This window comes from Panthera pardus, unplaced genomic scaffold (genome assembly GCF_024362965.1).
Source record: "Panthera pardus isolate Hobbes unplaced genomic scaffold, ASM2436296v1 HiC_scaffold_10, whole genome shotgun sequence".
NCBI classification, from domain to species: domain Eukaryota; kingdom Metazoa; phylum Chordata; class Mammalia; order Carnivora; family Felidae; genus Panthera; species Panthera pardus.
In genome coordinates this window covers 25,418,669-25,443,803 of record NW_026526655.1, presented here as the reverse complement: position 1 = coordinate 25,443,803, position 25,135 = coordinate 25,418,669, and the positions used below count along the sequence as shown (strand labels likewise).

Genomic DNA, 25,135 nt, shown 5'->3' with positions numbered 1-25,135 from the left:
TATTTCAATATTCGCTTGTCTCATGTGTACCATTTGGTTTACAGTCTCCTGATTGCTATCTTGTGGTGAATTGTTCTGTTTATAGCTTTAAAATTGCTATCTGGGTGACAGTCTTCTGTTTCTAATCTTAAGATGGTTGTCTAGTGGCTTTGCTCCCCATGGTTTATCATGCAGCTTGATGATACTGTGGAGGGAAATACAATTAGCAAACTATGCACCTGCTCAGTTTACAATTTTATGAGTGTAAGTTGTAGTATGATATACATCTTGGGGTTTGTAGTAAAATCACTTGAAAATAGAGATTCTGTATGAAATCTGTAATACATAAAAATATCTAAATATACTGTGTCTCTATATTCTCTCTCTTGATGTGTACGTATATGTATAAATACATGTATATGTATAAATACACGTATATGTATAAATACATGTATGTGTATAAATACACGTATATGTATAAATACATGTATGTGTATAAATACACGTATATGTATAAATACATGTATATGTATATACAAATAGTCCCTGGCTTATAATAGTTCTTCAGAGTTTTCAACTTGATTATGGTGGGAAATTGATACACATTCAGTAGAAACCACACTTCAGATTTTGAATTTTGATCTTTTCTGGGGCTAGTGATATTTGAGATAAATACTCTCTCATGATGCTGAGCAGCAGAGACTGTGAGCTATGGCTCCCACTCAGCCATGTGATTGCCAGAGTTAATAATTGATACACTTACAACCATTCTGGACCCGTAAAATAATTCTGGATTTCACTTTTAGTACACTATTTAATAAGTTACATGATATATTCAACACTTTATTATAAAACACCAGGCTTTGTGTTAAATGATTTTGCCTAACCATAGGTGAATATAAGTACTCTGTGCAAGTTTCGATAGGCTAGGCTAAACTATGCTGTTTGGTAGGTTAGATACACACACACACACATATATATATATATATATATATATATATATATATATATATATATTTTAGAGAGAAAGACAATGAGTGGGAGTGAGGCAGAGAGAGAAGGCGACAGAGGATCTGAAGCAGGCTCTGTGCTGACAGCAGTGAGCCCCAGACTGAGGTGGGGCTTGAACTCACAAACCATGAGATTATGACCTGAGCCAAAGTTGGACACTCAACTGACTCAGCCACCCACGTGCCCCTGGTGGGTTAGGTATAGTAAATGCATTTTTTATTTACAGAATTTTCAACTTACAATGGGTTTGTCAGAACTTAACCCCATCATAAGTCAAGGAAGATCTGTATAAAAATGTGTGTACCTTTCCACAGGACTTATAAAATTAAATTGTGAATTCAAGTCTTAATTGTGACATTCATTTTGGATTCTAACCTTCTATTCCCTTATATACATCACAACTTTGCCATAAGGTTTTTCCTCTTACCAATATCATTTTAATTGAAGTTTTGACATTGGATCAGTATCAGATTCTGTGCTATACTTCATAAAAAGTTAGCACGTAGTAAATCGTAGATAATCTGTCAAGTTATTTATAAATTCAGTTTTTCATGTGAGATTTCACCTAGATGAACATTCTTGTATGTAATAATATTGCCAGACATAAGTGTAGTTATATGCCATTTTCTCTGACATGTGTAAGGAACAAGTGGTGCTTTCACTAGGCAGATTTATTTATTTCTTGTTTATTTATTTATTTTTAGAGAGAGAGAGAGAGGGAGGGGCAGAGGAAGAGAGAATCTCAAGCAGGCTCTGTGCTATCAGTGCAGAGCCCCACATGGGGCTCACAAACCATGGGATCATGACCTGAGCCAAAGTCAAGAGTCATTCGTTTAACCAAATGAGCCACATAGGTGCCCCTACTAGGCAGATTTATAAGACCCTGAGAAAGGGAGGCAATCAGTAGGCTCTCTACATGGTCATTAAAAAAAAATAATTCTACTTATTATTATGCTGCATTTATCTTTCTTGAATGAAAGGAGTCTGATTCTCCATCATGGGTGAGTTGCTTTTGTGTAGTTTGAGGGGGCATAGAGAGGTTTTCAGTTTTATCAGAAGAGCAGTTCTCATGGGACTGATGAAGATGACTGGTGGTCTTAAATTGATTCAATGTGTCAGCATAAAGTGTGGTGTGATCAGAATGAGGTTCTTATTTGCAGAGGAAGAAAGAAAAGTGGTTAACTAAGTAGAAGAAAGATATTTAAGTCAGAAGATGCAGCTTTGAGGGTGGCTACAACCACTTAGTAATAAAGGTCACATGACTCTAAATTTGTTATTTCAGTCTTACTTTCCTTATCTAGATGACCAGAAGTAATATGGTGTCACGGGAAATGTCAACTGTACTTTAGAGCATTAGAAACATAAATTGTTTCTCCCTCTTCTTCAGACTATCAGTTACTTAAAATACATGGTGCCTTGACATATCTCACCCTGAAAGGTATGAAATGACAGTGATTCCAAACTAATGGGTCTCAACATCTAAGGAAGAGAATGTGTTTGTGTCCATGCAAATAGTAGGTGGTGCAATCAACAGGATCTTTAAAGGCCCATATCTGAACAGATTTAAGAGAACTTACTCCAGTTATTATGTTGAAAGATATATTTTCTGTCCACTGATTCAGTTAAGATCATATGTCATCAAATAACCATGGTAGTTTGAAAGAATAATAGAATCTTGAATAAGAAGCTATTAGAATCTTAAAGTTCTTACACTTTTGGGGGTAGGAAGGAGTAAGAATCAATATTTGAAATAGAAAATTTAGAATAAGAAGCTGAGAGAGGAACTTGTTCACTTCATTAATGTCTCTGAAATTATTCTTACACATTTCCATGGGCTTATCTCAAGTCACTCATCAGTTCACTGACTATTTACAGACCCAGTCCCTCTCCTGCTCTTTAAGCATGGTACTAACATATGATATTCTTTCTAACAAAAGCTTTGCCAGAAATATTTTTGTAAATTGCAATGGGGGCAGAAATAAAGTAATTATAAAAATATTACTGTTATTTGGACACAACCTACCAAATATTCCATATATATGTGTGTGTGTGTATATATATACTCAAAAAAACTCCAACTAGTTAATTAAGCATAGTCTGTGCAGAGGAGTAAGTATGTACACATCAATAGGCATATGCACTAGAGCAAAACCTATGGAATGTATCACATTCCAAACAACTGAAGAGCTTCAGTCCAAAGAACTAAAGAGTTTCAAGGAATAATAATTGGCATTCATAAATGTGGACAAAAATAAATCCATATTCACATCTTCAAATTATTAAATCTAGAACACATCTTCCTCTTTCCCAACTGGTTTTTCTTATAACAAATTTCCGACACAGAAGAGAACATTTGTTTCATATTTTATTGAATTTCATTTATATTAAATTAAAAATATATTTCTGACAGATTCATGTAACAAAAAGGCAGAACAGTTTTCAAATTGTTCAGCTGGGATGATCAGTACGGAATGAGGCAAAGCAGGTCGCATTCTATAATTGCCTTGTACAGGTACAATCCTTTCCCAAGAGCCAAGAGAGGATCCTTGAGAACTAACTGAAAAGCCTAATTACAGAAATTTAAAATACTGTTTGTCCCTCATTCTCAAATAACAACAGAAATTGGGGGAAGGAAAGGAGAATGGGGTGAAGGGTTGGTGGAGAAGAAAGAATAAGGGAAATTATACTAAAATATACCTAACATTAAAAAAGTTAGTATGTGTTAAGTGCATAATCCTTCATAGATAAAATAGAAAAAAATCAAAATAACATTACACCACACACAATTGGCATCTCCTATTGTGTAAGCGAGTGCAGAGGTTGAACACATCACAATAGCGCTGAACACAGAATCACAAGTAATGTCAAAATGATAACTTCCAACCAAAAGGAAACAATCACAAGCCAATTACTTATATACAAATCAATCCTAAAGACATTATGTCCCAAATAAGGATGTCCACAAAAAAAAAAAAAAATCAAAGCAACATGACCCTTATTTACAAATGCAACTAGCCATGTCTTTAACAAGCTATAAAAATACTATTCACATTTTCAAACATACAGTAGTAATTTTTGTTTGTTTATTTCAAAAAGGCAGCTAACTTTGAACACTGGGATTTAAATGAAACATCAATGGCTTACCAGCTAGGTATTTTTGCACCCCTATCCTCTGAAGATACTTCACAAGAGAGAGGGCTTGTTTTCTGTTTACAGGTTAAGAACATAAGGAAATGAATACGAATGTATATAATACCTTAAGCCTCTGCCTTTTCCGTGAAATGTCTCCCTTTATCACCTGAACTGATCTTAGTCAACTACTTGGATGCATGTATGAGATGAGTGTTTGAGAGAAGATTTAACATGACTTATTTTTTTGTGCTATGATTTGTCTTGCAAATTGATCTCACTTCCATTTGATCTTGTTATAATGGTGCCTAAGAAAGAGATGAACAACTAGTCATATACCATGTAAAGATGCAGTTTCGACATGCAGCGATGCAAGTCCCTGGTGCTCACAACAGGAAGTGTAGACACACCAGCCAGTGAGGTGTGCATTCAAAGTTAGCTGCCCTCACACAGCTGCTCAGTTTAATAATCGACCCATTTAACAGCAGTACCAATTTATGCTACATTTTTCAAAGTACCTTACTTTAAAAGAACCACTTACATATCTACATTTAGAAAATAACTTCCATACTTGATTACTGGAGTAATCCCAAAAGGATTCTTGGAGTGCTATGGTGTCATCCCCTCACTCCCCCCTCCCAGCCCCTGAGAGATCCAGAAATATACAGGAAAACGACTCTCACATTAGGGAAAAGGAACAACCCCCATTAACTGAAGAATCTGGAAATGGTACTCAAGAACCAGTTTATGTCAATATATAGGAGGTATGATTTCTTTCAAGAGAGCTGCAGGCCTGGGGGAAACATCACATCAGGGATAAAAAATAGCAGTAAAGGCAAAGTGGTTTGGACAGGTTAGACTATTACCTACAGGTATGAAACTTTGTTTTCTGATATTTGTATATTTGTACAAATATAACCACTTCTCATCATATGGGAAAATTCATTAGAGCATTGAAATAAAAATGTCCTTAAAGACTAAAAGTAGAGAAAAAGTGGCAACTTATTAGACTACATGGATTTTCATTGCAGTGAAACTGCCCTCATTATGTATTTGTCAGATAGATGAATGATCCAATAAGGAATGGCAGGTGGTTCTCAAAGCTGAATAACCTTTACCTGTTTGATAATAAGACTCTTCGTTTGTGAAAAAAAAAGTTACAGCAGCTGTAAAACATTTGCGATCAGGAATAAAATAAATATGTAAGGTAAATAAGTTAATTGCTTGCAAAACTAACTTCTCATGTGTAAGTTTTCTATGAAAAGATTAAATCTAAGACCTACCAAGGGTATGTGCACATATGTGAATTTCAAGATTCATCACTGGGCTGACTCGACTCAAGTTTCTGCAGAGAAGGATATAGTAAGAGAATTGGTCTTTATGGGAAAACATAATTTTAATATCATAAAGCATACTCTGTGCAGTAACCGATTGGAGAAGACATTTAAACAATGTCCGCATTGCTAGAATCTTTTACACAGAAGTCAGGCATTTGAGGGCAGAGGCTAAGTCAGTATTTCACAAAGCAACATGTGGGACCTCAGAGACCCACTATGGCTTCACAGAGGTACAGCATCAAGAGGGCCACTTTGAATTAAGGTTGTAGACAGGTGAAGAGAACAGAGGTGGCTGTGCCAATGCGGAAAGAAGTAAGGGTGGTCTTTTTCTTTAAGGTCTAGAGAGATATTACTTTTTCTGTGTTCCTAACAAGATAATCGCTTACTTGCAAAGCTGTCAAGGAATATTTTCCAAGGTAAGCAGGAGACACCCCAAGAGGTTGGGGCTTAGAGTGTTTTCAGCTCATAATTGAAAGAAAAGCATTTTCTTCTGCTCAAAATATCAGCTGGCTAGAAAGAGGTGAGGCAGGAGTCTGCAAAAGTGACACATCCTACATTTTTGTACCTCTACAAAATAGGCGGGACTTAAACAGAGTATCTGATATTTTGACTATTTTCTAGAGACTTTCCTTTTAATGAAAAGAATGAAGCAGCCCATGGTGTTAAAAGCCATCTGTCCATACAAACACAAGGGTTCCTGACCCAACATCGTGCCCACAATAGCTTCATGCTGGCAAGTATGGAGAGAACTACTCTTGCAAAGGCATCTCTGGGATTAGAAAAATTGTATTCATTCTACCCAGATGTACAAAAGCTATCCTCACTGTGATATCAGTAAAATCAAGGTCCCCACTAATAACTGTTATTTTAAAATCGCACCTAACCTACAACTATATAATGTCATTCGTTCTTACGCAAATGGCAATCAGGAGACATGAGTCTGCTTTCAGTGTCTGTATGGCCTCAAGGCTGCTCTTCGAAGTCCATATACACAGTTAGAGGAACAGCAGAATTTTCTTGCCTATAGCATATACAGTAGAAGTTAGTTTATCTGGATTTCTCACAACTAGAATTTTATACACCTGGACTTCTTGTCTGCAATATTAAAAATCATTGGTCTAATAACTAGAGTCCAAAATAATGAAAATACAGCAGTTTGAAATGCTTTGTTTAGCATTAGTTATCAAAAATTTGTCAATTAATTGCTTCTTTTTGTTTTTGAAAATGGGAGGGTATCGTGGGAAAAATCGACATTTTACAAATTAAATGTATTTTGTTTGGTTCCTAAATGGCATCACTCAATCTTTGTCTCTGCATAAGGTAATAGAACATTCACATTCCCTTTACTTCATTTTGAAGACCTCTTACTTAAAGTCACGTAACATATTTGCCTGTTAAACTCTGCAAGGTGGTGTTTGCAAAAAAAAATTAAATTTTTTTTCTCTTACATTTAATACAATTAAAAATGGTAAAAGAATAAGAGAATGAGAAAAACATTTAATTGCAATGCTTTAAATCAAGTTTTCACAAGTGGAACCAGCTCTTTATATGCCTACTTTCAGCTAAACCTAACAAATAACAATTTTAAGTGGCAAACTTATCTTATACTATGCAAAATCCATCCTACATTTTCATATCCTGCATTTTATTTTGTTACATAATGTTCTGTGGTTAGTTTTCTAGTTTGATTTATTTAATAATATTAAAATCATTTATTTTCTGAAAACCTAACTAAATCTACGTCTTACAGCATTATCATGGTTTTGCCCAGTTATATACATGCTCTCATGATCACCTTTTCTATTACCTTATGAACTACATACTAGTTAAATAATCAACATTTATAGATGGATGAATAATTCAAGTTTTGAAATAAAGGTTAGATAGTTCTAGAAAACATGTATTTACATCCTTCCCTGTCGGGCTTAAACAATCTTATTTTTTTTCTTTTCACTTTGACACTTCAGAAAGTGAGGGGCACACTGATAGCCCCTCTGACTTCATCTAGCAGCAGAACCTCCCAGTTCTTCTACTGGTTTGTCCTTGGCATTGGGAATATGCATGCTCTCCATGTCACATCCTGCTTTTAGAAGGTATTGATACGTACATTGTAACACTTAGAACACTGTCTCTTCTTTTCTGCATCTCAACATACAAATGTTCAGTCATTCTTCCCGATCTACTAAGGAAGAATCTCTTCTTTTTAGTTTGTACATGTTAATGTGATTTCAGCTTGTATTTTTGTTTTCATTCTCTTTCAAGAATATTACTTGAGAAAGAATCCTCATCCTAACCCATGCCACTAAAATTTGGAAAACCAAATGTTACTCAGCCATCCAAGCGCCTCTTTATGGTTCAGGACGCTTTGTGGTCCTGGGTCTAGTCTAGAGAACATCTTTTCTCATTTAAGAATTAAAGAATGGTTCTTTAAGCAACCATTTAGTTGTACAGTGTTTCCTTGTCTGTAAATAGGATTCCCCAAGATAGGCTAGGCTACAAAATTTGGTGATTTAAAAAAATATAGTCTGTGTAATTTTACTACTAATTTTCTTAATTGGTTCTGCATATTTGCATTGATACAATCAGCTTCTGGGATTTGATATCCTGATGTCCTTTGCAGGCTTCAACTGGCATTTTAAAATTTCATTCTACTGGGTTGAATAAGTTATTGTTTTAGAACAGATAAAACTAGTTTTTTCTTCCTTTCATTCACTCTCAAGTATGTTTTTCTAGGAGACAAAAATAAAACAAAAGAGAAATCCTGAAACAACTGAAATCAAAGATGTACTACAGAAAGCATTCAAAAGAAAAAAAGTTTTTGTGAAGCATTTTGGGTCATCTTGGGTTATACTTGAATCTATTTCTAGTTACTAGTGGTAGACTACCTGATGTGTAAGTGTTTTGTGTTCTCAGAATAGAGACTACATCACTGAATACATTCTATTACCTTCACAGTAAAACATTTATTTTTCTTTCGTTCTCAAAATAAGTGATTCTGTTTTCCATTTCCCAGTAAAAATCATATGAATATAGCAAATCAGAAGAAAAAAAATCAAGTTCTAGTATCCAACAAGGGTGCTGTCAGTGGTAAGTTGTTATAGATTTATCTAGAAAGGGAGGCTTATTTCCAAATTTTCATAAGAACTGATGTGAAGTCCCCTTCCTCTGGAGACTCCTCTAAATGAGTGGGAAAGTTTGAAGATGTTGGACATAGCCCCTAAGTCATTCCATGTCTTCAGCCCTGAAAAGTTCATGGTTGAACATCACTGGAAGGGTTCTTACAAACCTCTCCCTTGCTCTATTTCACTCTTATAGCTTACCTGATTTCTCATAACTTAGTAAGAAACCAGTCCCAACACCTCCAAAGTTCTTGGCCAAAGACCAAAAACCTGCTGTTGACTGAGAATCCAGATAGGCCAATTAGCCAGTGAGGCAATATCCTTCTAGACCAGTACGTGTTTGGATGGTAACACTGAAACGGTCATATTAGTCAACTTCAGTAACTTGTAGGTTGTTTAATTCATGTTTCAAATGGATTCATGGGAGATCTTCTAACAAACAACTGATTTTATGATGACCACTCACAAAATAGTCCATAAAATCTTATTCCTTGGACTTATGGGGAAATTCAAATGTCATTCCAAATAAATCCAGACTTAAAATCATTAAGTTAGGGATAATATTGCATTTATGTTGATGTTCCCCATTTACACAGTGCTTTTAGTAGACTCAATAAATATCAGTTGAAAAATTAGGGTGTTGAATGGATGGATTGATTTACTTTTTCAAAACAGGCAGAAACCTAAATCTCTTTCCATTTTTTTCTCTCTCTAAACTCTGTTTTACCAATGGAGATTTTTAGTCTTGTTGCTTTCTTTTTGGTAATATACTTGAATTTGATCCCAACATTTTAACGTTGGGAAAAAAAAATAATCTGAATGACTGCCCACACAGATTTTCCTAGAGAGACTACCCAATTTTCCTAACTGTTGACCTGATTAGGTCTCTTGTTCCTGGAGACTCATTCCTACTATTTGTTCACATTGCTCATCTTAACTCAGTAGGTATTCTTTTAAAAAGATACATAAAAAGATGGTTCTAGAAGTAGGATGATGTGTTAGAAGAGAGTGTTATTATACAAAGTATCAAAAGATTAGTATGTTGGATATTAAAATAATTACATGAGAAATTTTTCACCTTTATTTACAACTTTTGACCCAAGAACCTATCTATAAACTGCAAATGTTTGTGTATTTCTTTTTATTATACCAATTTATGTGCAAAGAGTTACCTTCTACTTAATATAAATAGAGTCTCATACTAGAAATTCCATGGAATCAAGCCAATCCTTACTTGCATTCCTTCGTGTGGAGTATACAAACTGGATAATTTTCTTTGCGTAGCAAATATGATATCACTTGTAGATAATGTGCTGGACCTCTCACCATATTCTCTTGATACTGTTCCAAAGTCCTAATTTGCTTGGTTTGGCATTTCCACAGTCTTTCCTTATCTTAGCTCTTTTAAAAATGTACTTAAATTAGTTATTTTGCTGGTTGCTTCCATATTGCTTCATTCAAAATCCAAAATGGAGTTCAGAAAGAGAACAAATAAAATTATAGCTTAAGTGCAAACTACATTTCTGAGTTTCTGTCAAGTAGACATACCCAATCCAGTGTGTCTCTTCCAGTTCAATGGATTCCCCATTGGACCACCCCTGAAAGTGTCAGTAGTTTTCATGAACCACACAGAACTGTCTCTTAGTTTCCCTTTAACTCTTTATATTCCAACTGCCTATTGAGTACTGTCATTTATGGAGAAGAAAATGTTGACGAATGTAGAGGATGTGGGGGGTACATATTCAATAGATTTACGTTACACTTGACTAATATCTCGGCCTCCCCTTCTAATTTTAAAGACTATAATATTTAAAATAATGGCCATTCCATCATATTAAAATATTTTTTTTACAATGCTGTCAATTTATAGCAACACATGAGAAACATTGATGTAAAAATATTTGCAATTAGAAAGTAAAGTCAAAATATAGGAATAAAAGTAATATAAAAGGACAGACCGAAAAAAGGAAAACAAAACCCTCCAAACATAATTACTAGCTATAACTTTGAGAGAGATCTAAAAATTATGGAAGCTGAGTTGGCCATTCTTGCTTGTCAGGATAGAAAGTGTTGGAGAAAGAAACTAGATTTTCAATCTCAGTTACTATCATATGTTATAGAAAAGTTTATCCTTTTTTTTCTAATGGAAACTTTATTAGGATTTCCAAAGATACTGAAAATGTACACATCAGTTCCTGTAGATAGGAACAGATAGCATGGGTCTTTCAAGCATCTGCATTAAAAAAAAGAAAGAGAAAGAAAGAAAGAAAGAAAGAAAGAAAGAGAAAAAGAAGAAAGAAAGGAAGAAAGAAAGAAAGAAAGAAGAAAGGAAAAGAAAGAAAGAGACAAAAAAGGGAAAAAGTTGAGAACTACCTTGACAGCAGGCAGTATTGCCTTATATTTGCTGGTCCTTCCCTAGCTGTTCCAGTCTCCTGACCAACCCATGCAGAGAAATGAAGAAACAGTGTGGTTCCTCCTGTCTTTCTCTTTCAGTCCTTCCTTCTAATGTTCAAGTTAGATGAGCACATGACTATCATTGCATCTCTATATCTTCCACTGGGAAGTGTCAAAACTACTGGCCTTGGGAATAGAAGGAAGACCATAAGAGAAAGAGAGGCGGCAGGGAAATTGGAGCGGGCTTGTCTCTATCTTAAAGCCACCGCTGAGCTTACACCACAGTGTTTCGGTGTCTGTAGGGTGGAGGAGGCAGCACGGTGCCTGGCTTCAGCGAGAACTCAGAGAGGTATTCAGGATTCTCTGCCACAATAGGCCGGATCCGTCCATTTTGTTTATAAAAATATTTTGTGCTGTACTCCTGCAGGTAGTCTGGGTGCTGAAGGGTGCTCCGGGGTGGCAGGCTGTGATTCCAGTAGTCAGGGTTGTCGAATGCTTTCTTGGCCTTTTCTGGCACAGACAGTACATTGTTCTTCAGGTACCCGGCATTTCCCAACGCGTTGGCAAAGGTGTTGAGGTACAGTGGCTCATTCACATACTCATCCTCTGCCTTGGGTGGACCGTTGGAAGCATTGTGATATTCGGGATTATCCAAAGCTTGAAGGTCTCCATTTTTTCTCCGAGAAACAAAAGGGTTTTCTTCCACAGGGTTCAGGTATTCTGATGGAATACAAAAATATCAGTTAATATCCACTTTCTGGAAAATGTTTATATAGGATGGTTAGCTTCTTGTTCCAGAACAATGAAGCCACAGATTTGTCTTCATGAATTCTCACGAAAACTATTTTGTTGATTACCTATGTTGATTGCTTGGTTGATTACTTTTGTCATATGAAAAAAGAGTAAGTGGGCCAAAACTCTTAGTGACTAAATAAGGCACCGCAGGCCAGAAGCAGAGTTCCTGTCCCCTAAATTGTTCCTTTTTTTTCCTAATTGTATTTTTATCTCCTATATATGGGGCCACTTGTTTAAAGCTTCTGTTTTCTAAAAGTCGGCATTCTTTTTGTTGGAAAACAAGACAATTTATCAGGGTTAAATAGCTTTTAAATGCGAAGAAATTGGAATTTTTAAAAGGATATTGAAAAATCAAAATGTCTATAGCTTAACTCCATGCTAAGATGAATGAAGTGAAGGAATAGCAGTTTTTAGTCTGTGTGGTTTGCTGTGATGCTCATATAAGTAAAATAGATTTGATTACAGATGTTTCATAGAAAGCCTGATGCATAGGAAAAGAAACATCTAAGGAAAAGACTCAACTGATAAAAATACCTGATGGACATCTAACATCATTAAATTGGCATGCCTTACATATGTTTAAGAATACATATGCTTAAGAATAAAGTATAATTATAACATTTACTTCCAAGTGCTGACCATCATCACAAAATAGCAAACTATTAGTTTGAATCATATGAAATGACTGTTTTGTAGGTGGAAACCAGTCACAGAGTGGCTATATTGTATGATTCCATCTAATAAATCAATATGAAATAGGAATTGACCCAGAATTTTCTTTTTAATTTTTTTTTAACGTTTATTTATTTTTGAGACAGAGAGAGACAGAGCATGAATGGGGGAGGGTCAGAGAGAGGGAGACACAGAATCTGAAACAGGCTCCAGGCTCTGAGTGGTCAGCACAGAGCCCGACGCGGGGCTCGAACTCACGGACCGTGAGATCATGACCTGAGCCGAAGTCGGACACTTAACCGACTGAGCCACCCAGGCGCCCCAGACCCAGAATTTTTTTAAAGGTTGTTAACCAATACTTTTCTCCTTAAATTTAATTCCACCTCTGTGTATATAGTATACACATCTACATAGAGTAGACCCACTTTTTGTCCTCTCTTTTCACTGTATCCACAGAAATGACACTTTACCTATTCCTATTTTGGTGTTGGGCCAGGGAAAGAGCACAATTGTTGAGATGCCATCATTCTGAAACAAATTTTCTACCCTCCATACTTAGCTTGACAAGTAGAGAAAAAAAAATCATCAATTCAGGGTTATTTTTCCCTGGATACAGGACTGCTGGATATGGTTAAGTATTTAACATCCTGTGCAAGTTAAAAGATAGTAATGACTAGCCCACAATCATATACAGAAATTAAAGGAACTAACATCATCCTCACAGCAATCCTATGAGCAAGGAAGGACAAGCTGTAGCTTTTCAGTTTTATAAACAGGAAACTGAGATTAAACGATGTATTAAGGATACAACTAGTATTGAACTAGATAGAATTCAGATCTAAAACTCCTATTGAACAATCTCATTCTACTGAACTGTTTTCATTATTGTCCCTAAAGAAGTAGGGAGAACTTTTCACTTGTTGGAATTTGAATGGTTGGAATTTGAATGGTTCTCAAAGCAACTGTCATTTTAAGAACAATGTATGTAAAAACTTACACAGGAGGCAGAATTTGATTTTCCCTACCAGATTCCTGAAAGCGGAGGAGTGTCTATACTAAAATTCTTTAGTCTCTGAGAAGCAGGCTGGAGTACAAAAATCTTTTATGGAAACTTGTATTCAGAGACAAAATCTAGGGAGGTTCTACATTGAGTCTATATTGACTGGCTTGTGTTTTCTTAGAAAGTTCATGTTACTTTTCACCAATGGAATCTACTTATGTATTGTCCTGATGCAAACTTGCATACCATGCAGCTATAAATGGAGGAACAACTCTATGGTTGAGCTGAGGATCTTCCCAGAGAGTATTCTACTTTTAGGGGAATCTGCCAAATCTTCTCGAAACCTACGTGTGTGTCACTACTATCTTACATACATCTAGATAGATAAACTTTAGTAGGTTATTTACAGTTTGAACTTAGGGATCCCTTAGTTGCATTTTATAAAAGTGAATATAACCATATAATCAGGAACATAATGGACCCTTGTAGAGAGTCTTAAAGTTTACTTGACACCAAAGACTCTAGGACACAGTAATCAGTTTTAAATAACAATCATCCATCTTCTCCTTTTGTGATGCTGTTTAACATGGAAGGAGAGTGGCTTTTTCAAAAGTGAAATGCCACTTGATTTGGATGTCTAACATTTCTACTACCAGCTCTGTAAAGTTATCACTGTACTTTGTAGAACCACAAACTGAATATTTTCAAGACATGATGGTAGACATACAAGTAAACACAGTGTCAGAACTTTAACATTTGAAATGTGTCATACGTCATACAAGAAATCATAATATTCTATAATAAACAAAGTCATTCTGATGACACAAAATTTTAAAGAATTGACCAAATATTTTATTGGTGCCATGAAAATACCAGTCTTTATGATCTCCAATATGAGTCCAATAAAGTAATGGTTGTGAAATCTTGTGATATGTTACCTCACTCAAATATTTCAATAAAGATATGTTTAGATCAGTGCTTCTCAAGCTTGATTATGTATAAAAGTCACATAGGGATCTTGTTAAAATGCAGATTTCTATTCAGGTGGTGTCTGAGATTTTGATTTCTAAAAAATCAGAATGCAATTCTAGATGATGTAATGCTGTGGATTTGGATAGCATACTACATAGAGCAGCACCTTAGGCCTTCTCTGGGTCACAAATGTTACCCAGTCCAGTGGTTTGTCAATTTCCCTTCTATACTTTGCTTATTTGGATGGGAGTGAATTTTGAATGGCAATCATTTCTGAACATTCTGTTTGTACCTTGTTTAGGTTTATCTCGCATAGGGGTCATGTAACCTTCTTCATCCAGCTCTCCTCGTGGGCTCCGTTCTGGGGCAAACACCGTGGGGTCGGCGCTGTACCTCTGGGTGCTGCTATCCTCTGGAACGTGGGGTGCCACTGGCTTGCGTAGGGTGCCGTTGCAGCAGGAGTCATCAAAAATCTCGGCTGTAGCCCCCTGAGCAACTGGAGCTTCTGGGATTGTGCTGGTCGTGGCTCTGTACGGCACAGGCACTCCTTGCTCTGCAGCAAACCCCCCGTCTCGGTATACAAACTGGTTCTGTCAATAGGAGAGACACATTTGGATGGAAGTTAGTATTAGGAATAGTTGTAAAAAAAACAACCCAAAGGATATGAGATCTTGTCTTTTAGATAAAAGTCAGAGTGTCTTAATTGAGTTTTTTCCCTGAATGGCTAACAAGCTTGGGTTACAAACACCTAAAATTCCAATTTGGTTTTTAAAGTAAATCATGGGGAAACAATTTGGAAATAAATATTTAAATTTTACTGACCACCTAACACATGACCTAATAAAAAGTATCTCATATTATTTCCCTACAGTTGCCAATTTTTTATATAAAATTCATATTTCGTGACAAATGGAAACACTATTGATTGTAGACAGTCGCCATTAAGAACAGAAGCACAGTGATGCCATTTGGATGATATTTCCTTATTGCCTTCTCTTCTGTGGTCATTCTGACTTTGAGTCTCCAAGTACCTAACTAGAGAATCTTCATGGAGACTCTGACTTTTTCGCACACAACCTGTAATCATGGGGAGAATAAAAGGTAACCTCCTCAACCAGAAGCATAATTTATGAGTCCAGGTAAATCCCTCAGGTAAAAATCAAAAGCTGCTGTTGATGCATGATATCTCAACTTTGGATTATCTCCTGAGATAAAACATATCCACAAAGCCCAGCTATATAATCTACAGCAAATTATGAACTCACTGTTGGCAAAAGCAAAATGAGGAAATTATGGAGAGACAAGAGAGAAGAAACATGATAAGCGAAGACCAAAAATACAAAAAAGATGAAGGTTGATTGTGAAATACTTACTCCTGACATGGGGGTGTAGGCAGGAGGAGGGCTGTGTCCAATTTCACTCTAATAGGAAAGAAAAATGGAATGATGGATATAATAAGAGGTAATATGAATGAAAAGAAAAAAAAAAAGCCGCATGAGTTGTATGAACCAAAGAGGAAAACATGCACAACAGTGAAGTTTGCTAAATGGTAAAATTTTTATGCATCCTGACTACACGTGAGTTTATTTATGTGTTTTGAGAATATGAAATATTTTAATTCAATCCCTGAAAGAAAAAATATACGGAAAAAGTGAAATTTTTAAATGGATTAAAAACTAAGTTGACCATGAATATTTTTCTGATTAACCCTAGAAGAAAGATAAAGACAGTAAATAATTAAATATAGTTTTAAAGAACCATTTCCTTCCTTACATGTTATATGACTGAAATGGCCACATGCCACAGCATTGATTTTCCCTTGTAAAAAGAAACTTATCTAGAAGGAGATAAAAGCAAATTTCAATTTTCCTTGAATAATTTTTACTATCAAGTTACATTTGTTTTTCACCATTTCAGCAAAGGGTCAACTTCTTAGTCTTTCCTTTAAAAAGGTGCATACTATCAAACCATAAGAGATTCTTAAATACAGAGAACAAATTGAGGGTTGCTAGAGGGGAGGTGGGTGGGGGGGATGGGTTAAATGGGTGATGGGCATTAAGGAGGGCACTTGTTGGAATGAGCACTGGGTGTTATATGAAAGTGATGAATCACTAGCTTCTACCCCTGAAACCAATACTACAAGGTATGTTAACTAACTTGAATTTAAATAAATTAATTAAAAAACTAAAAAGGTACACCTATTTTCTCTTCAAAGAGTCTTTTTTTTTTTGTAAGTTAAAAAAAAAAAAAGAAGGAAATCTTGGAAAATTAATTCCTTTCCTGGAGATATGCTTTATATATATTATTTTCATGTATTTAGAATCAGTTAAAATTAGACTTCACTTAAAAAAAAAAGGTATCTGGGGCTCCTGGGTGGCTCAGTTGGTTAAGCATCCTACTTCAGTTCAGGTTATGATCTCATGGTTGATGAGTTCGAGCCCCACATTGGACTCTGTGCTGACAGCTCAGAATCTGAACCTTGCTTCAGATTTTGTGTCTCCCTCTCTCTCTCTGCTTCTCCCCCATTCAGGCTCTGTCTGTCTGTCTCTCTCTCAAAAAAGAAATAAACATTAAAATAAGGGCATCTGTATTCTTATAACTTAATACTCCATCCTATGGGTTAAAAAAAGTGGATACAAGAATATGAGAAAATATTAAGGACAATATTCCTTGGGGTAAATAGAGCGGGTTATGTGAATATCAACACTGTTTCTTAATATACATATCCATTAAATACAATTTTTGAGAACCTTAGTCTACTAAGCCAGGCCCTTTTCTAGACACTGGAGATCATAAATAATGCAGGTAAAAACAACTGATGTTATGAAGCTTGCATTTTCTGCATACATGTATGAAACTTGGCTAAGTATTATTCCAGGCCAATGTTTTTACAATTTAGAAGTTCATAAAACATTCTAAGCAGAATGTGGTTCCATGGAGATTAACTGTTTAATGTAAATTAATAACAACTGGATAACACAATTTCCTATAATTAACTGGACTAATCAAGGGACAAGGTCTGAACTCCTACATTAAGGTTACATTTCAACTCTCCCCATAACTGAGTCATCTACATGATGGCATAGAAAATATTAATCTCTTTCCTTCTCTAATGACATAACTAGAAACGTATTGAAGATCATGATATGGAAAAGTAGAGATATATTTAATATGCTATACATAGGAGGTAGTATTGTCTAGTAGACACATTGTTTTATGATTTGTTAGCTATCTTAGCCCCAGTCCCAGTTACAAGTGATGTGATAAGTCAAGAAACATCTCAGACCCTCATTTTTATCCTTGTCCTCTGTCTTACTCTTAGTGAATACAAAGTAAAATGGTATATATAAGTGAACTTTGTAAGCTCTGCATTACTAAGCAAATGAAGAGGATATAAAAAATTAAATATTCACATATGCTAAATCAGATTTTTAAAGTCAAGCAATCAAAATGCCAGAGCTACTCATCAAAGACACATTTAAAAATGTTTCCCTGTTCTCTACATCACCTTAAATACAGGTATATTTTGTTATCCTTTAGAAATGAAGCTAAATACATTTGCTCGTAAAATTTGAGAGGAATTTGCTGCCAGTGATATGCAAAACAGAGGGATGGTATGGGAAAAATACGGCAACTGCCTAGTGGAACTTTATCATATCATCAACCTTGGTCTTGTCCTATCATTCAACCCTGATTATTGAGCAAGCATTTAACGAATATGCTGGAGATACCATTAGGCACCAGGAGAGACATGACCACTGGCCTTTTGCAATTTACACTGAATGATCAAATATTACCTGAGATTATTAGAAGAAAAGGCAAGAGTAAAATGAAACTGCGGTGACTTTATTTGAATTCTAAGATTACATATTAGAAGAAAGGTATTCCAAAATATTAGTAATTACTGCTGTTCCTTTGGCCTCTAACCTTCCAACAATTGCTGTACTGGTTCGTGTTTGACTAGAATCACAGCTTAGGAAACAGCACTGACTGCTGTCCATTTTGCATTTTATAAAACTTGAGGGATAGATGATCAAAGGAACAAGTTACAAGTCATTCTTCATCAGGAAATACTTTATTATATATATTCATTACGTGAGCTGGACTGCCTTCAATTGTAAAGATGTTGTGTTAAAAATAACTAGATCTGTTGAAGAGAGGCCATGCCATATTAGAATGCAGGCACTGTCCCTGCTTTGACAAGTCTTTCCGTCAGCAACCTGCCAAATCTATATCTGGACACACTGCCAGATACCATCACAGTAATAGGAGTGTCTTCATGCTTTTCCTAGTTTTCTGCATTAAAATGGAAAAAAAATGCTAGGCAAAGTCCCTTAAGCATTCATTGTTTTTAGGGTTACTGGCTGCTTTTTATTTTTCTGTTTTCATTTGCTTTTTTTTTTTTTCTTTTCTGTTTTCCATGATAAAAAGCACCTCATTCATTTCCCCCTGGAAGGGCAATGCAGCTACAAGGGAACATCTGTGAGGCCAATTAGCTGGGCTGGAAATGTGATATAATTGTTGTTTAAATATATTTAAATTACATGTTAATCACTATGTCATAATTTATAGGCTTTGAAAATAACTTTTTGTACTTGAGAGCCAAGCCAGATTTTACTTGTTTTTGCTGTTTTTAGTTTATAACAAGCTCTTCTCATTTCCCGCCCCTCTCCCCCCAATTCCCCACACTTGAAGAGCTGAACTTTTAATATCGGAAAGAATGACAGCTGCACGTAAATTGGTGGAGTAAAAATTAAGATCCCCATAGTCAGAACGAGCTGGAGTGACCTTAAAGTTTTAAGCAGAACAAAGCAGTGCTCTCAGTTTAAACGCTTTTGTTTTTTCATTGTTCCACTTTCTGCTGTCCATCAAAGCCCAGCTTTGTGGATCTTCTGGAAATACTGGGTGCATCTGTTCAATTAGCTAGTGAGGGGATTTACTGTCAGCAGGACAGAGATAGAAAGAGGTTGGTTATAAACTGGCAGGTGATAGGGAGTTTGTTTCTGGTGGGGGGATTTGTAAGGGTGATAGAGAGAGTCAAGTTTAATTTTGTGGCCCTGTCACTGGGACATTGTATGATTAACTTGGACTGAAATGCCAGAGGTTATAGGGAAGGCAAACATCAGCAAATGTATCAAATACAGTGTTAAATGCACTTTACATACATCATGTCCTGAAATTTATCTTTCATTTGAATGATAAAAATGCAAAACTTCGTCTTATTACATCCACTGTATTTCTCATATTTATTGTGTTCATTAAAACATTATATTGTTAAATATTATCCCTGGGAAATTTTAAACCAGATGGATTTCCTCTTTAATATTTTTTAAAAAATATGATACAAATCTATGTTCTTAGGAAACTAACAAAAATACATACTTAATGACTAACTTCTACCTAAATTAAACATGCACTTAGGGGTGCCTGGGTGGCTCAGTCGGTTGAGCGTCCGACTTCGGCTCAGGTCATGATCTCACAACTCGTGAGTTCGAGCCCCGCATCAGGCTCTGTGCTGACAGCTCAGAGCCTGGATCCTGCTTCAGATTCTGTGCCTCCCTCTCGCTCTGCCCCAACCCGTTCACATTCTGTCTCTGTCTCTCTCAAAAATAAATAAACATTAAAAAAATTTTTTAAAAACCATGCACTTAATGAGAGTTTTGTTTGGTTTTTTAACTTCAGATAATTGTTCCTATCAATATTAACTATAGGAATAAAGTTTCTAGGGCCAAGAAATACGCTAAATCCTTTTAACTAAAACAGAGTGTGTCTCTGTAAGATGTTACCAATTCATCAGCACTAATTTGTTACCAAAACACTTCCACATGTAACTATTAAGGATTCTCAATCTTTTATCTTCCTTGTCACATATTCTTAACACTCTGATGGGCATTTTCATATTTTTACAGGTCAGGTAGTAGACAAATAAAATGGTTTTTGCATTATGTACGATTTCTGATGTATGGGTGTAGCATATATTTTTTTCACAACTGAGTTCAACATACAGAGTTTGAGACATCTATTTAGAATCTTCATTTTTCATAAAGCTGGAATCCAGAAGAAAGCAAACAAAATGTGTCCATAGACAAAAAGCCAGTAAGAACTGAGAGAAACCAAACAAATCTAGGCAGCTGGCTCACACACACACACACACAGGCACACACACGTATGTATATATAAATCACACAAAACATCTTTCGCTTATTTATGTTATGTGTTTATTGGCTAATGGACTCATCTACCTACTTGCTTTGATTCTGTGAGATGCTGCTTTTTGGATCAAGGAGTAGAAACTTCCAGTTAGAAAATAAAGTCATGGGATGTAACATACGGCATGGAGAATATAGTCAATAATACCATATTAACTTTGTAAGGTCACAGATGGTAACTACAATTTATTGTGCTGCTCATTTCACAATGTATACAAATGTCGGTCAAATCACTATATTGTACATCTGAAAATAATACATATTGTATGCCAATTATACTTCAATAAAAAACATGGATGTTGTTATAGATATTATTTTAAAAAGTTCTATGTGTCTTTGATAATCAAGAAAAAAAGCATTGGGAACATCATGAGAAATATAAAACTATACTCCAAATTTCAGAATCAACCATAAAGCAAACTTAAATATGGGATGATTCACACTCGTTAATAAAGAAGAAGAAGAAAAAAAAGAATCACCCGGAAGAAAAAAATTAAAAAATAAAAAAAATTTAAGTTTTTACTCTCTAACTCACAAAATAAATAAATTAGCAATAATGATATAATAAATAAAAATATATAAAACCATATAATATTAAATAGATAAACAAATAGTTAATAATAAGCCTGTGATTCAGTTGAAGGAATATTAACTTGGGCTCTTATCCTTTGTTCAGTTTTCATTAACCCTGGAACATCTTATCCCTCTTGTATGCATCATCTACTCTATTACTGAAAAGAAATTTTAATAAAGGGAGGGTATGAGTGGAATCAGTAAATATGAATGGGAGACAATTCAGAATTTACAAAGTATAGAGGCATGGTGCCTTTTATCAACATTAATAACTCTACTCTCCTAACTCAGATCTTGAAGTCCAATTAATCACAATGTGTATTCTATTTTGTAGATGAATAAATGACTACTTTTAGGCCAATTGAGAAACAGGAAGAGAGACCATACGCCAGGGACTATTTTAGGTTTTATTTATTCTCATAACCTTTCAAGGTACATATCGTTACTAAAAATCATGATGTCCATTTTACAGATGAGAAAACTGAGGACCAGGGAAGCTATAAGTTCCTCCCATGTACACACAATCATTAGTGGCTATCTAAATCTATTACCCTTTTATTATGCCACATGTAGAACCCCTCTCTGCCCCTGCACAGTGCTTCAACTCTCACATGAGTTCTCATGGTTTCTTTTTCTTATGAAAAATTAATTTCAAGGAGGACTTTGACTCACTAGCCTTAGCCATAAAATACTAATGATGCTTTATAGTACCACTCCTCCCAGCTTATTTGCATTTTAATGAACTACAAGGCCTTAAGCTGAAAAGGAAACTATAAGTAGAATGTGAAGAGCTCATAGAGGAGATGATGGATAAATAGATACAGATAGATAGATAGATTCAAAGATTTTCTGTGACAGCACAATTGCTTATGATTTATTATTCCTACTCCACGGCTTAGTCAATAAATTCCTCTTCCAACTTGACTAAAGGTAAGTAAACTATTATATCTCCAAGAAATAACTCCTATACTCTTTCCAAATATCCATAAAACAAGAGGATATTCCCCTTTAAAATATTCATGGCTAGATGAGTCAATAAAATGAAGCTGAAAATTCCTCATTTTGTACCTTGTTTCTTTAAGTCTTTGCTGCTGTTATATGAAAAAGTCAAAGGACATTATTAGCACAGTCAAAAAAGAAAGGGTATAAGGAAACATGATTTTACATAAGTGCCAACATTCCTTAGCTTCATTCAAAATAAACAATAAGACTTTTGTCACCCTTCTTGAGATTAGTAATCACATAGAATTTATATCTCTTTATCCTGGTGCATATTCTAAATTTTTTTGTTGGTTGTTTGGTTGGTTGGTTTCTGGCAATTTTCTTTTGCATGTCTATATTTCTTTTCAGAAGTGTGTTATGGTATTTAAACATTTCCTAGTTATCACTTAGCTTCTAGTTAACACATGCTGCTAGAAATCTAAAGAGAACTTCTATGAGGTTTCTTAAAGACCTCTTACCAGTTCATTTCAGTTAGAAAAAGTATGGATATTTTTCCTAATTTTTTAACCTATCCATAAGAACATCTGGTTCAATTGCAGTATCTACGTTTAAGAGTAAAAGTGAAATCATTAAGAGTTTACCATGTCCAAATTCTTGGGAAATCTGACTAAGTCTTCAAGAGAATCCTAAAATTGCCTCTCTGCTTGAGTGTTTCATAACCTAACATCACGAAGATTATTTAATGAAGACATCTTAGTACACAGACAATGCATTGAGGTCAGGAAACTCTGAAGACAACAACACATAGTCCTGGAACAAGTGGTCACCTGTGGGCTTCTGCCATGAAGGTTGTATTCTTGAACTTCTTGCCACTATGCCATGAGACCTTCAATAAACTCCTTAATCTACTGGGCCCCCAGTTTATTTATCTCTGAAAAGAGAAACTGGACTATGGGATAGGTAGTGAGAAAACACACTTTTAACTGACAAATTATTTGTATATAAAATGAATATTCTGCCTTAAGTCTACACCATTGTTAAATACTGTAAAATGTGATTAACATGATAGCAAAAGCATCTTATACACTCTTCTTACTTAAATCTTTTCAAAGTATATGAAGCACCTTTTCTTTCTTTTTTTTTTTTTTAATTTTTTTTTCAACGTTTTTTATTTTATTTTTGGGACAGAGAGAGACAGCATGAACGGGGGAGGGGCAGAGAGAGAGGGAGACACAGAATCGGAAACAGGCTCCAGGCTCCGAGCCATCAGCCCAGAGCCTGATGCGGGGCTCGAACTCACGGACCGCGAGATCGTGACCTGGCTGAAGTCGGATGCTTAACCGACTGCGCCACCCAGGCGCCCCTCTTTTTTTTTTTTTTCTAAATGGAGTATTTATAAAGTATTACTTACCCTATATACAATATATGACTGCATATTCTTGGGAAACAAGACCATGTTTGGATGGTGACTAATGAAAATACAATTGTAAAATGAAGTATTATAATTTAAAATTTTCATTTTACTCATGAAACCCTGATTCTCTAAGAGGTTAGGTTAATTGTCAAATCAGATGTCTGACAGTATTAGAAATAGGTTCCCAGAGTCTCCATCTAATGTACATCCCATTATACCTTACAGCCTCAAATGGCATTTAATAATAATAAAAAGTCAGATACATTTTTAATGTTTTTCTGTAAAATACAATTTCCTTACTATAGCCAAAAGCATGAGCCTTAACCATGATGGCATTTGGTTTCAGTTGAATTACATATTGATATACTCTTACAGTGAATTTAATGGTGCTTTGATTATAAGACAGAAGTCAATTTTTCCTAATAAATAGGTTATAAGTTTATTAGACAAAAGAAATACTCTAATAGTATTAAATACTTTGATAAAAGCTATCCACACACAGATTAATTAAAAGCAGCACTTATTAAAGTAGTACTTTATTTACAATACAAATTGCCCTCCACAGAGGGAATATGTTATTTAAACATTCTAGCTATAAAAGTTATTAAAAATAAATACATATTGATTTTTGTATCTATATAAAATATTTTTGTATTTATGCAATGAATTTTATATATATATTGTATTCAATATTTAAATATTGTATTTATAATATATTTAATATTTTATTTAATATTTAAAAATAAATTAATAGTCACTTACATGTTTCTTTTATATTTATATTTATGCAAAATGCATATTGATTTTTATATTTATATAAGTGTTGATCATGTGTATATATATATCCACATATAATAAGCTTATTAGTTGATATATTTTTACCTTAACAATGCTTATCTATAGCTATATCTACCTATAACTATTTATACGATGAGATAATGTTTGGGATTATAGAAATCATTTAAAAAATGAAGTAAAAAAATTAAGTATAGGCAGGTTTGAGAATGAGAAAAGCCAAAAACTATAAGTACTATGAATTTCAGTGCCATTACTTTTGAATCTAAAATGCTATGCCTTGGCCCTGGTATCACATACTTCTGTTTGTAATATTAGTAAACACTTAAATCACAATTTTAGGCTTTGTGTGTGTCTGTGCATGTGTGTGTGTGCGTGTGCGCACAAATGCACATGCATGTATATATGTATTCATACACACAATAAGAAAATTAATAGCCTCAAACAAAATAATAAAGGCTTATTTAACCCATTCAAACTAATACTTTTTTTTCCACAGGCTGCCAGATCATTTGTGGGCTTGTTTTGTTTTGCTTTTACTATTTTTCATATGTGCATATCATTTATCAGCAAATGAATCTTGTTAACTAACACACTATGTAGGAGAGCTCTATTTAAAAATATTTCTTTAGTGGTTGTTTGGAGTTTTCTTTTACTTGCAAATAATGATGCAATAGTGAAATATTCTATATTTCAATCTCCTCCTTAGCAATAATTCAAGCTCTGGAAATTTTATCACATATTTAAAATAACAGTAACAATATTTTGAGCAATCTATGCGTGCAAATGTAAAA

General features: G+C 34.8%; 1 protein-coding gene across 6 annotated transcripts in view; it reads right to left on the bottom strand.

The window, feature by feature from the left end:
* Positions 1-3,338: 3,338 nt before the first annotated feature.
* Positions 3,339-25,135, bottom strand: part of ERBB4 (erb-b2 receptor tyrosine kinase 4) — a 1,139,239-nt gene continuing 1,117,442 nt past the window's right edge. For 3 of the 6 annotated variants that reach the window (XM_019446103.2, XM_019446106.2, XM_019446104.2), the window contains 3 exons: positions 15,782-15,829; positions 14,701-14,998; positions 3,339-11,689 (listed from right to left, as the gene is read on the bottom strand). In XM_019446103.2, the coding sequence (XP_019301648.2) occupies positions 11,244-11,689; positions 14,701-14,998; positions 15,782-15,829 (792 nt within the window). In that variant the 3' untranslated portion in view covers positions 3,339-11,243. The remainder of the gene's footprint in view (positions 11,690-14,700; positions 14,999-15,781; positions 15,830-25,135) is intronic. The other 3 variants (XM_019446105.2, XM_019446109.2, XM_019446108.2) reach the window with 1 other exon arrangement.